The sequence below is a fragment of the Hemicordylus capensis genome, chromosome 4, assembly GCF_027244095.1.
Source record: "Hemicordylus capensis ecotype Gifberg chromosome 4, rHemCap1.1.pri, whole genome shotgun sequence".
NCBI lineage: Eukaryota > Metazoa > Chordata > Lepidosauria > Squamata > Cordylidae > Hemicordylus > Hemicordylus capensis.
In genome coordinates, this window is record NC_069660.1 from 289991363 (window position 1) to 290004786 (window position 13424).

At 36.0% G+C, this 13424-nt stretch overlaps 1 protein-coding gene and 1 long non-coding RNA gene across 5 annotated transcripts in view; one reads left to right on the forward strand and one right to left on the reverse strand.

Annotated features, from left to right (window-relative positions):
• The window catches only part of LOC128322809 (uncharacterized), a 35362-nt gene extending 31569 nt beyond the window's left edge, over nucleotides 1–3793 (reverse strand). The window contains exon 1 of the long non-coding RNA XR_008306012.1: nucleotides 3089–3793. This is a non-coding gene — a long non-coding RNA (uncharacterized LOC128322809). The remainder of the gene's footprint in view (nucleotides 1–3088) is intronic.
• ZFPM2 (zinc finger protein, FOG family member 2) overlaps nucleotides 1–13424 on the forward strand; it is a 563228-nt gene that overhangs the window by 5333 nt on the left and 544471 nt on the right. Inside the window, exon 1 of one of the 4 annotated variants that reach the window (XM_053244777.1) lies at nucleotides 4389–4446. The exons of 2 other annotated variants lie outside the window; for them this stretch is intronic. In XM_053244777.1, coding sequence (XP_053100752.1) covers nucleotides 4404–4446 — 43 coding nt within the window. In that variant the 5' untranslated portion in view covers nucleotides 4389–4403. Of the gene's footprint in view, nucleotides 1–4388; nucleotides 4447–7091; nucleotides 7120–13424 lie in introns of those variants that run through there. One more of the 4 variants, XM_053244779.1, reaches the window with a different exon arrangement.

Below are 13424 nucleotides of genomic sequence, written 5' to 3' on the forward strand. Positions count from 1 at the left end.
GATTTGGAGGTAGAAGTCTGTATTTGGAGAGAAGCCTAGCTACTTTAGGCAAGGTGTAAATTTGTAAGGGTTGTTACATGGAAATCTCCAAGAAGTACATTTTGTCAACTTGATGGCAGAGTTTAACTTGATCCTTTTCTTTGAATTCCATTGAAGACTGTTTAAAAGGCAGTGCATCTAAAACATTCTCTTTAATCAAAGTAGAGCTCTGGGCTAAGCAGTTACCCATATATGAATATGAATATGACGAATATTTATATACAAATAATGTCTTGGGTATGACTCTTGCATGGTGGCTTTGGCCTTTTTGGAAGCAAGTATTAGTTTTGTGAAAGCAGGCGATCTTTACGTTGTAGGATATATACAGAGGATACAAGACATATGATTCAAGTCATGCATTATATAACATATAAATATAGTAAGACATGATTCAGCTGTGAGGGAAAGTAATGCATTTAGGTGATTTGCTTCTAATTTTTAGCTTGTGCTAATTCATAGTTTTGTAAGATATGCAATACCTAATGCAGAGATTCATACAGGTCTCAGGGTAATGAAGTGAGGAGAAAGCAAGCCATCTATCTATAGCACCAATTATTTTCTTTGAAATATACAGTGAACATAAAAATTGCAGAGGTAGTACACCTATAAAGAAACTTATATAAAGATATAGAATGAAAACATAATGTCAGAGCAATAGATTATACAATTCACTCTACCAAAGAAATTTGCAAAATAAATTGCAGCCAAACTTAAACACTTGAAATTCCCACTTCATTCGGTGGAGAATTACTGTACACATATGCTTAAATCTTTCCCACTGAAATAAATGGAACCTAAAACATACTTACATTTTGTTGGATTACACCCATTCTTTCATGATAAAGGTTTTGTCTTTTACAAACCTACGCTGACTTTTTCAAATTAAAACTATAAGTGCCTTTTCCCTTTTGTTGTGGAAGAGAAGGCATTCATATGTTTGACAACAATGCTCAGACAGTTCTAATACCTACATAAGACTACACATCCTTTTTGATTTATTTTAAAAAATAAACAGCTAGTAAGCTGGAAAAAAGTATAATGCTTTCACACTAAGAACAGATAAACTAAAAAACTGCTTTCTTTTTGAATTATACTTAAGTTTCATTCTGAGGTTTTCGCCCATAGTTCTTTTTATAAGCTATAGGCAAATTCGTATGAGGAGCTAAACATGCCCTTCTGAGAAATGAACAAGACATTTTGAGCCTTTATATGATGCATTTAGACAAAACAATCTGCTTGAGTTCTGTCTTTTTCAGCAACTCCAGTCGTGAAACTCTGAAACCAGATTCAGAAAAGCCATGTATATATGTATTATTTACACAGTTTCTTCTCATGTTGTTGAAGCTTATTTTTGTTTTGGATGTGATTGGACAGATGCATTTAATGAATGGATCTGAATGTGAAATGCTTTGCTCGAAATAAAGACACAATTTCTTTAAAGGTATTAGCATAAATCTGGAACATTTGTTTATTATGTTTCAAAATCAGTCACTGGTATCTCTGCCACAGGTAACAATTGACTTTTCAGGCTTCAAGTTAATAGCCTTGTCTCTTGCTTGTAAGGATCAATATTAGTATTAATTAATCACCATTATCAGTCCTAGGATCTGGTTCTATTTGTTGTTACATCAGCAAATATCAATATAGAAAGTAGACTCTCTGATCGTCATGGCAACTTCATCTCTTGGGTCAAAGAAAGTTTATCTTATCTGTGCATGGAGAGTGGCAAACTGTTTAGGGATCTAGTTTGAACTCTAAGAACATTGATTTAGTTTTTGTTTGTGAATAGAGGCTGAATTTCAATCACAAGGGATAGGGAAGATTTAAATATTAATGCCCAGAGGTATGTCCGAGAGGGTGTCATGCTATTACTGTCAGATTGTCTTTCTGTGATGACACAGAGGGGGAAAGAGAGAATTGTGTCATTTGGATTATTGCAAGCTCAATAATTTGTGCCTTTGACAAACATGTCTGGAATGAAAGTGTGCTAATTTCATTGCTTTTATAGAGCAATCTTGCTTTATCTAGGAAGCCTGCAAGTTTGGTATTTTGTTTTTGAAGCAGAAATCAGTATAGAGGTGTATGCTGTGTGGTGTGTGGAAGTATTTTATTACACTAATAGATTATATTTTTTTAATGGGAAGACGACAATTAAATAAATTCTCCTTATACTTGTAGAATAAATGACAAGCAAACAGAAACCACAGGCAATCTGAATAATATAGCCTAATCAGCTAGATGCACCCTTGGAGAGTGGTAAACTGATAAAAGTATTTCATAAGCCTGTAAAAACAAACTATGAATTCCACTTTGTTGCTATTCACTTTAATATGATATTGATCCATAGCCCTAGAAAACTTCTCTAGGGCATTGGTGTTCATATATGCAGCATTATGCTGCAATAAAGACACTCAAATGCATCACTTTGTTCAGACATAGAACTCAAACTGTAGGAAGTGCTAATAGGAATCCAGCAATCCTAATATGGGTAGTTTTGTTTAGAAATACAGAACAAATTTCCACACAGTTATTCTTAAGTGTGCACATCCCACTGTTCATAACATTAAGAACAATATGACTTCAGATTGTTGTTAAAGTATAGGTAACATAGTTTTCTTGTCACATCGGTAAAGAACATCGCTTTTAATCTCTACAGTCTCCCTAATTTGGTACTTCTGGATTTATTCAAAGTGAAACACTTATAGAAATGCGCAAAGAACGTAATGCTTAAACTGCCAAATGACTCGCTTCTTGGTATTGACACCTCTTCATTGATCACTTAGTTTTATCTAATGCCTTGAAAAGGTATTGCCATCATGACTTGGTAACAGCTGTGGATAGCTGTCACCAATTTGATTTTTTCCCTTGTAGTGGATTTAATCTGTTCAGAAGTAAATCTACATTGTGCAATGTTAAGTTCTATCTAAAAAGCTTTTAACTGATTCATAAAGTGATATGTAGAGTATCATTGAAAAATATCCCATAAAATATTTTGAAGTATCAAATCATAAACAAAAACCCCAAACAGAATATTTTTCAAATGTCTTACCTTGTCCACTTAGACATGCCAGACAGATATTGCAGGTGTGAACCTTCCACGTCTTCATTTTTGCAGTTGTGGCAACATTTTTATTGAAGAACAGTTAAAGGAAAGAAACTGCTATATTCCTCAATCTTAATATTGTAATTGCCTTTTCTTCTGCTAATTAGTATGGTGCTGGAATATTTCTAAAAAGTGTTTATTTGAATATGTGTCTTGCTCTCTCTATTACAAAGAGTATATGCAACATAAAATATAATTCTCTACCTTGCTCAAATTGCTGATGTTAACTTAAATTTGATTTGCTTTGGCAAAAAACTTGGACTCAAGTTTTGGCAAACCATCAGGTGAAGGACATTCTACAATAGGGAAACAGCTGCTGGTAAAACCTTCTGTAAGCTGTAAGCCTTTGTTGTCATTGAAACTTTATTGTTATGTTGGGTACTGATAAGATTGCACCTAGGATGGACCAAATGGAAAGAGCCTTCTCTCAGACACGTTAGGCCCAAGTTGTTTGGAGTTTGGTAGGGAAATGGAAAGTCTGTGTTTCATATTAATTGACTACTGTGAGAGAATAACTTTGGGTAGTTTCTTTCCTTCTGTTGCATTCATTGTTAGTTATAGGTTTTATTTTTGAAATGTTATTTTGAACATTACATTAGGGGTGTGTGTGGACCGGTTGTGATTGAACTGGTACGCCGCTAACTGGGCGGCTCGAGCTGTTCAGTTGGTAACCGGTTTGAGCCAGTTTGTTGGTTTGACCGGCCCTGCCAGTCAGTCCAACAAACCGGTTCGTATAGCGGCAGTTTAGTCTGAATTTGGACTGAACTGCCACCTGTGGTCTGTGCACCATCCTTACATTATATGGCTTCTGGTTTTAATACCAAGGAACACTAGGTTTGCATGGCAAATAAGATTACTTATGTAGGATATTCAGAATAGTACAGTTCTATTTGCAGCAAGAGGTTTGGATTTCTTGCCTTAAATTCTTCTTGCATGTTATGTAGAACAATTACATGGATAAGAAAGAGTGATGCTCTTTGCCAGTAGACATATGTGCTTGGAGCTTTTGAAGACTATGATTCGCTAATTAAATATAACTTGTCTCAGAGGTAGTCTTTCCATCTCCAATCCTGAAGAGGAGAAAGGACGGTTAAAAGTTTTTTTGCACCCAGGTTTTAGATTCTACCTTTGTAATCTCTTCTCTTGCAACAAGTGTATTTAAATAGTTGCTGCTTTTTATCCTAATTAAACCTGAATGTCAAACCCTTTTTTTGAATCATACCATCCAATGCCTTTTATAAATGACATCATTGCTGCCTAGATGCTTGTTTGGTTATTTGTTTTCTTTTGGATTTGGTGCCTAGGTACGTATTTTGTGAATTATTTGTGTCACTAGATTCATTGTGATGTATACATTTAGGTAAAAGAAAGCATAAACATTATGTTTGGGATTAAACTCTCAATCATCCAGAACTTGATGATGTTAAAAAGTAGATATTAAAAGTAGAAAATATTACTGGAGAATACAGTGATATCACATACAAATGATATCCTGTGACATTACATTTTACTTCATACTATGTTACATGTTTGTATTTATGTTGTAGTCTGATATCGATGACAGAAAATGATAGGAATTCATATTGCTTGTTAAGTCAAATATTAGCAAAAAGCCATGATTATATACCTGATTAGGGTTCAAATCATATTTGGATATTATTGTTTACTATTATAGATTTATTCAAAATGTGTGCTCACTGATCAGTTTTATTGGCCTCTTTTAAATGTCTGAGTTCATCTGCCATTTTATTGAGTTTGAATTAGTATTTGCTTTTCATTTTTTATTTTCAGCATATTCCCCCATCTTCAAAACAGATCTCTGGAGCATCTTAAAGATACACAAAACCAATCCTTATATCTTACAAGAGACATGTTCAGTATCAGTCTTCCACCAAACATTTGATATGATACTTTAAGGGCCAGGTACTGGACACTTCGAAGCTATGTCCATTGGTTATTCAATCCGGAATTTGAGAAGAGATTTTTTTTTTTAAGTTGCTATTTCCCCCACCTTCTGGCTTTGTCCAATGTCTTATGCTACTAAGCTGGACAGAAAACAAATACATAATTTTAGTTTAGCAAAGCTGTAATACCACTTTTTATATTTGGAATCTTTAAATTGCTTTTGAACATGTTTTTCTACTTTACACGATGTTTGACACATAATTATAATTGAATTATACAGAATAATGTTCATGTCAGCATTCTGTTTCATTTCCTGAGTAGAATAAGAAGTAATAATAAGGGTATGTTGCATAAAGCTTGATTTAAAATATATTCATATATCATTTATGGTAACTTTTCTATATGTATTAGATATATACATATACAAAACACTATCTGTAATAAAGCTTTTTTGGATTGCTACTTTGGAAATCTATATCTATATATAGTAAGGGAGTATAGTTCAGACCTGAATGTTTTGATGTAGAGGACGGGTAATTTTAAAAACATTGTGAATTTCTTAAAAAATAAATGTCTTTTTTTTTTAACAATGTGCATCTTGGGTAAACAAATGCATATTTTGCCATCAAGTTCCTTAAGCTTCTGAAGTCAGGCCTACAACTGGGTCAGATGATAAGATGAGCACAACAGCAAAACGAAGAGCACCTCTGATAAAAACTGATTGATTGATGTCTGGCTTCCTCACCATCACGAGCAGTTGACAGTTAGTTTGGGATCAGATGATTTGGCTTTTGCGATAGATGATGGGGTCTGTTAGGCAAGTCTGAAGGACGTAAAGGTCATTTTCTATGTAGTGTCAGGGAATACTGGGCTCCCACAAGGTGGGACACTGGATTACTTTTTTTTTTTTAAACTTCGTGCCTTAACTTTTCATGGGCTTTTGAAAGTCTTAAAAATATACAACCAATACCCACTATAAAGAGAAAAAGCATTCAGGCACATGTAATACTCAGTGTATCTGTACTTGTATAATTACATACGAGACAACATTTGAACATGATATTCCACAAGCATGTTATAGAATCAACCTTTGGATAATAGCTTTGGACAATTCACCTGTGATTGGGCTGAGCTATTCATTTGTTCATTCATTCCATTAAAGTTATATTAACTAAGTTATACAGTATTTTTAAAATGTCAACTAATCTCCGAATATACTTAACCAATGAACATTATTATAAAGGTGTTACTTTTTATAATATGGGCTGTAAATGTTGGTGCTATTTCTCTTTCGAATGTTTTAATATTCAAGTAGAACAAACGGGAGAGCTGAATCACAATGCTGTCCAGCCAAAAAGGTTTTCAGTAAAGCAGTGAAAAAATTGGTGTAACTGTCACAGAATTGGAATGTAGACAGCTTGAATTTGAATTTAGATTTTGGACAGTTTTATACTCTCTGGAAATCCATTATGATGTATCTCTTTACTCTGAGTTTCAAGGGTCAAATCTCCAAAGGACAGTTGAGTTTCAGCTAATGCTGCTGGCTTAATATCAGTAAGATGATTTTTTCAAGGTGCTGTATTGCTGATAGTATTGAATGCAGTTTGAAACAGTCTGTAGAGTAATTTGGACTGCAGCTAGCTTAAGTGAGCAGTGTACGTGAACTGGTGGCCAACTTAGTGGTGATTTGTTATACCTCACAAAATGATGTTTTCATGTCTAAACTAGTCACATGTTGTTGTTTTTTAAAAAATAATTAATGTTTAAAAGCTTTTGTAAGAATTCTTTGGATTATTATACTGTAATTACTTTTTTTCTTGTGATTTGGGAGGTGTCCCATCATTAGAAAATCTACATTCAATAGAAGGATGTGACAGCAGACTTTAGATAAGTTAAGTTAGGCTTTATTGATTGTGCAAAACACTTGATCTGTTTTTGTCAGTAGTATGACTAGTCAATTTAGCAGTTAGGGTTTTCATCTGTCTTTGTAAAAATTTGGCTGTTCTTTTACAAGAGTAAAAGTTGGCTGGAAGCAACTGTCACAGATTTAAAGAGTACTATGTGTGTCAAAGGTATGTATTCTCTTTTTAGTTGTAAGATGAAATATACATAGGCCATGATTGTAGTTGGCTGCATGTATATCTTATAGATCTTATAAATTCATTCAGTATATATTCTTATTTCTCTCTCTGTCTTCACTGTTCAAGTAAGAAAAGTGGCCTAATGACTTGGTCTGTTTGTTCTGGAGTTCCACATCTTATATTAGATAATCGAAAGCCATCTAATTATAACCAGAAGGAAATCGGGAATGATAAATCAAAGAAAAAGGGGGGAAAAAGGGGGAAAAAGTAATGTAACCAAAATTATCAGCATTACCTTTATTTATAAATTGCAAGTAACTATCAGCTACTTAAATGTACTAGACTGTAATTTTATGATTAGTCCTGCAGAGAATAAAATCTCATGTAAGTGGGAGTGTTTGTTGGGGATGTTCTGACTGATGTGATAAGCTTGATATTCTTTTTACTTTTCTTCGTTAGTTCAGGACATTTTATTGGTTCATTAGAAAAATTGAAGTTGAGATCTGAAAAGCATCTCTGCATATGGTATGCATGCATGCAACACCCTTTTACTACTTGGAAAATGCTGTTCTTTTGTTGGTGATCACCAATGCTGAATTGTTCTTAGAAGTCATAAGATAAAATGAAGAAGAAAATATCTTGTTGAATACCCGAGGTCTGATTTTATTCTCTTTGGTAATAACATAAGTCTACCAAAATAAATAATACTATGCATTATCTTAACTTTTTGATCAATGGATGGATTGATATGTTAAAACTTGTTTATAAACATGTTTATTCATCATCAAGTCCCACACAGCAGAACTGACTAGTAAGTATGCTGAATATTTCAGCCTTCACATGTGTTCACAGTATCTGTGTAACAGTAAACTTGTACACTATCATAAATGTAGTGAATGATTTCAAAATGTTCTACCCAGTGCATTATAGAAACAATGCGATTAGGTTCACAATTCGTGGTATGTATTTTTAAATGCTCAGCTGTAGCATGAAGTTTTCTAAAGTACTTTTCAGTCTATAGTTTGTTAAATTAGCCATTTAATTGTGTTCATTTTGTGGGGTCCTTTAAATAGCACAGTATCAGAAAAGCTGTCACTTACCTAAGTAACTTTAAAATTATACTGGCTGGCATAATGTGCAAGGGTATGTCATCTTAGTACTGTTGTGTTTGTGCAATTTGTGTAAGTTGCGCAGGTTGTGGAAAAACACAGTTTGTGCAAATTGTATTACATATTGTAAGTCCTTTGGAAATAATGAGCTTACCCTTGCATAACACAATTTGTGCAAATTTTTAACTTAAGCAAATGCAGTGTTGCTAGGCTAATGTACTCTTCTGCAGTATGTTACCCACTAAATTTTAGAGAATAAATCTGTTAACACATTGTTTGGAGCCAGTCCTCAATGGACTTAAATTATTGTTACCAAAAAAAATCCTCACTTTAAAAAAGCTATAGATATTCTTCATTCCTTATTTTAACTGGCTTTTTAAAAAAAAAGTTGGATTCTTTAACAGATATATACAAGATATACAAGTAGATTTATTGTGGTCAGTAGACCACAATAGAATACAACTAACCAACCAAATGTACCATATTTACCCAAATGCAAGATGAGGTTTCGCCCCAGTTCTTTCCTGTTAAAGTGGGGCAGGGGAGGGTCATCTTGAATCCAGAGTTCTCTTTCTTTTGGGTTAATATGATACAGTTTTAAAATATAGCGACACAGATATTTGAACCTACATAAATTTATGCAACACAATAATTTATTGAGTGCTGAATTATGTTTCTTATTTTATCTACACTGCAAATAATTAGGGAATTAAATATAATATTACTAATAAGCAAATTATTTGATTTTCCAACAGGACAACTGTTGTACACATGCCAATTGTTTGTATGTATGTATGTATGTATGTATGTTTGTATGTATTTAATAGACCTCCTGACTCGAAGGCTCTAGGTGGATCACAACAATAATCTGTACTTATTAAATACTGTATGTGCATGTGGATATGTTATAAGTACACCTTATAGTATATTGCATTCAGAAATAGTTTGGACTTTGGTAAAGATCCTTTAATTGCTGGGACCATACTTTTAGACATTGGTAAAGGTCAGTTTTAAGTGGCATGTAACAACATTTGAAAACTCTCTTTGTGATTTACTAAGGCTAGTAAGTTAGAATCCCAAATAAAATCTAGGCATTTGAATGCTCACTTTATGGTTTTGCCACAATATAGTCCTTTCTCACTTTCATTGTAAAGGATTCAATAAAGATTAAATTCCAAGAAAATATACTTCTCAGAGTTTAATGTGCAGTAAAATGGCCTGCCTATAACAAACAACTTTTTTTTTGCTGCTCAAAGATCTACAGAAGTGCTTCACTGAAGATTAGGATCTTTATTTTAAGATCAGAAGTAGACAGATGCTGCTTTCTACAGAGGTAGCTCTGTGGTTTCAACTCGTGCATTGCCTGTTTTATTAACCACCTACTGGTGGTATGGAGTTTTGTCTTTGGAAGTATGCTTTGTGTCTTAGATTTCAATGTCATGCTAATACAGACACCATCTTGCAAGGAGAAGTTTATCTGTCCTAGGTTGTTATCCTAAGTTCTGAATTCTGAGCTGCTGCTGTGCCAGAAACAGTTCATCTTTCATACCTATCAGATGTTGTACATTCTGAGTGATTTTAAGAATGCTGTCATTTTTTAAATCCAGACTTTTATCCAGAAAAGATTTCTTCAAAAAGAAAAATTGGCCCAGCACCAAATGCATTGCCCTTATTAGCACCTTATTAAGGAAGCTATGTTCTTGGGTTACTTCCAATATTTCTGTTCTGTGATTGCCTTATAATATATACTACCATTTAAAAATGAATAGTGGGAGTATAAACCCACAAAAGAAAACATATATGAAGCGCAACAATGAAAAACTTCATTTTTAAAAGTCATAATAAATCTTTTTGCTGATAGAAGTGAAATAAAACATGACTGTAAGTGAAGTGTATTGATTTCCAGTGAATTAACTTTAAAAAGAAGTAAACGCAAAGATGTGCTAGAATAGGCAAAAAGAGGAGAAATGTATATAGAAACAAATGATGATGTGTGCCTCTTGATAAATGAAACTTAAGAATTAAGCAAAAATATAACATGTGATAACCCATTGAACCACATGTTTTTAAGTGTTTGTCCAGTAACAAATGTAGATTTTGTTATTTGAGAACTGCACAGGAACAAGGTTTTGTTTTTATACTTTTATGTAATAATGTGGATATAAGTAACTTCTTAGCCTATGGATTGGTTTTGGACTGCTTTATTCTGAACTTCTAAGGGATGGTTCAAATGGTTAATTAGTTATGGTTCCACTTCCCAGTTTCATTTTGGAAAGTCTTTTCTTGAATTGTACCCCACACTGATATTATACCACACTGAAGAGAAGGGCAGTTTTTAGATCTGTTATAGCAATATTTTTTCATAGGGTACTTTCAAGCAAGTCATCTGTAGGGTAGAATTTGCTTGAGCACATTGCGATCACCAGACTGTGGCACTCACCTGTGGGGCACACATTCTGGAAGAAAAGATAGTAAATGGGATCTTAAATGGTATTTTTAAAAAATCCGACACAAATAAGCAGGATTGGAAATGGTAAGGCAGGGCAGCCAAATAGCAAACTTTGATCATCCCTAGGCATAAATTTTATCTTGCAGAAAACAAATCTAGATAGGTCATTGAGTGATTTTTACTCTCAACTTGCACTGAGGTGACACAAGTCAAAGTAGAAGGAAGGGATCGGTGTAAGTCCCAGCAAGTTTAGGACTGGAACTGGGTAAGAATCTGTCCCAGCACTGTATCCAATTCCAGTCCTAAACTTGCTGAGACTTACACTGGATACAGTATTGGATACAGCGTTGGGACAGATTCACAGAAGGGTCAGTCCATAGTCAGAGTCTGTTGAGGATGTGGGCCTTTGCTGCAGAGAGATAGCAGACAGAAAAGAAAAGGGGAAAATAAAAAGAAGAGAAACCAAGCAACTGAGAAAGTTGATAAGCAGAGGTTCATGGAGCACCAATAGGAAAACCACAGAGCTCTGACTCTGGGGCTATTCACACAACTGGTCGGGTGGGTGGGAAGGCAGGGTTCAACCTACTTTCCCCCAGACCATTGCTCTCTGCCCCTGTGTTACACAAGTTGCAAAGTCCTGCTGGCAGCAGTGCAGATCAATAGAGGCTGGGACTTGTTATCCTGGCTTCCGAGTATCCCACAGTGCTCCTCACTCCTAGTGCGGTGCACTGGGGGATTCCCTCAGGGGATGGCTGCTCTAGGTGCTCGCCTCTGTGTCAGCCAAAGCTGCAAGCAGCTCACACTGACACATGATCCCGGCAGCTGGGTCAAGGGTGTTTTCGCACCCTTAACCTCAACTAAGAGCTGGGCTTTGGTGCTGGGTTTGGTGCTGCAGGACTGCCGCGATCCACGTGGATCCCGCTTGGCTGCCTGAGCCTGGGCTTGGCTGCTTGTGAGAACAGTCTCTCTGTCTTGCTGTTGCTCAGGTTCAGGTGCAGTCATGTTGGGCTCCTGGAGAAAAAAATTCTGTGTATGCTTTCTTCCTCCGCTCTGTATCCTTGAATGCTCAGTACAGTAGGCATCAGCACAGACACCAAGTGCTTCCAGTTTGAATCACGGCTTTTCCTGAAAGGAGGGTTTTTTTGACAGTATTTATAATAACTATTTGCTGTTCCAGGACTGTTCTTATTTTGTTTCATTTCATTTTATTTCATTTTTATATTCCACTTTTTCTCTCCAAAGGAAGTCCAAAGTGGCTAATGCGCTTCAAGAAAGCACAGTTAAACTTAGAATTTTTTTTAGGAGTATACATGATCAAGTAATGTTTAGTAGGGATGTGCGTGAATCAATTTTTTTCGTTTTGATTTGTACCCGAATTGAATCACCTGCAATTTCTTTTGGGTCCAAATCTCCCCCCCCCCCAAATCACCTCAGATTCAATTTGTACCCGAATTTTCCAAATCTGAATCGATTTGGGGCAAAAAAGAGGTCCCGGGGCAAAAGAGTGGGGTGGGTTGTAGTGCCATTGGGTGCCTGCTACCTTCAAAGAAATTGGTGAAAGGGATGATTTTTAAAGAATTTTTCAAGTTTGCACATGTTTAAGCTTTTTCCCATGGGGATTTCAGCAGCCCTTTAACTTCACTTGGGGGGCACCAGGGTGGCCAAAAGCGGGTGGTGGAGTAGTGCACATAGGGTGCCAACCACCCCCACACCCACTATCCCATAAGAATATAAGAATAGCCCTGCTGGATCAGGCCTAAGGCCCATCTAGTCCAGCATCCTGTTTCACACAGTGGCCCACCAGATGCCGCTGGAAGCCACAGGCAGGAGTTGAGGGCATGCCCTCTCTCCTGCTGTTAGTCCCCTGCAACTGATGCCCCTGCAACAGTGCCCCAGCCCATGGGGTACTGGGTTTTGTTGTTTCTGAGGTGTTCTTCTGAGAGTAGATTATCTAGTAGCAAATGGATTAAATGTTTGTCTGGGAAAAGTGAGTTATTGTCTGCAGGGAGGGTTGAGAAAGCCCAGCTTTTGGAAGTCTCACAGCTAGACTGCTTTTGGGAGAGACTAGAAATTTTGTTACAAACCAAAATGGATAGATGTAATGGTAAATTCAGGATGCTGGTGGTAGAAGAACTTTAGGAATCAGTAGTGGCAAAACAAGACAATTATCTTGCAGCAGCAATAGCAGCAATAGTCATTGGACCTAGAAGACACTTGGACCTAGAATACTGTTGCATTGCCAGTGATAAGGGTATAGCAGCTGGTCTACAATGAAATATCAGAGGATTCTGCCCCCTGTGGCATTAATTCCTGTCCACAACTGGCACTCAGATTCTTCTGGTTGTTCTACCATAAGTTCTATCTTACTGTACTGAATCTGGTGGACTTATAACTTGTTTAACCACCACTTACTTATTTGATAAATTGTATAACCCCCACTTGATCCTTGGACTGAATGCATCTAACTAATGTTGGAAAATGGCACTGATGTTGTTCACTTGCTATTAATTATATCTGATCGTGTGTATGGACTCTGGAACAGCTGTCTCCTGCACCCCCTGCTTTTAATTCACACAACCAGTGAGGAGAGCACACGGCTCACATCTCTGCTCATATTTGGCTGATTTTGAGTTTGTATACGTAGGCACTTTGCCTCCTGACTTATTCAAGGCATTTAGAAACTGCTCTCAGAAAAATATGCATGGAGCACCTTCCTTACTATCTTGTCACTTAACATG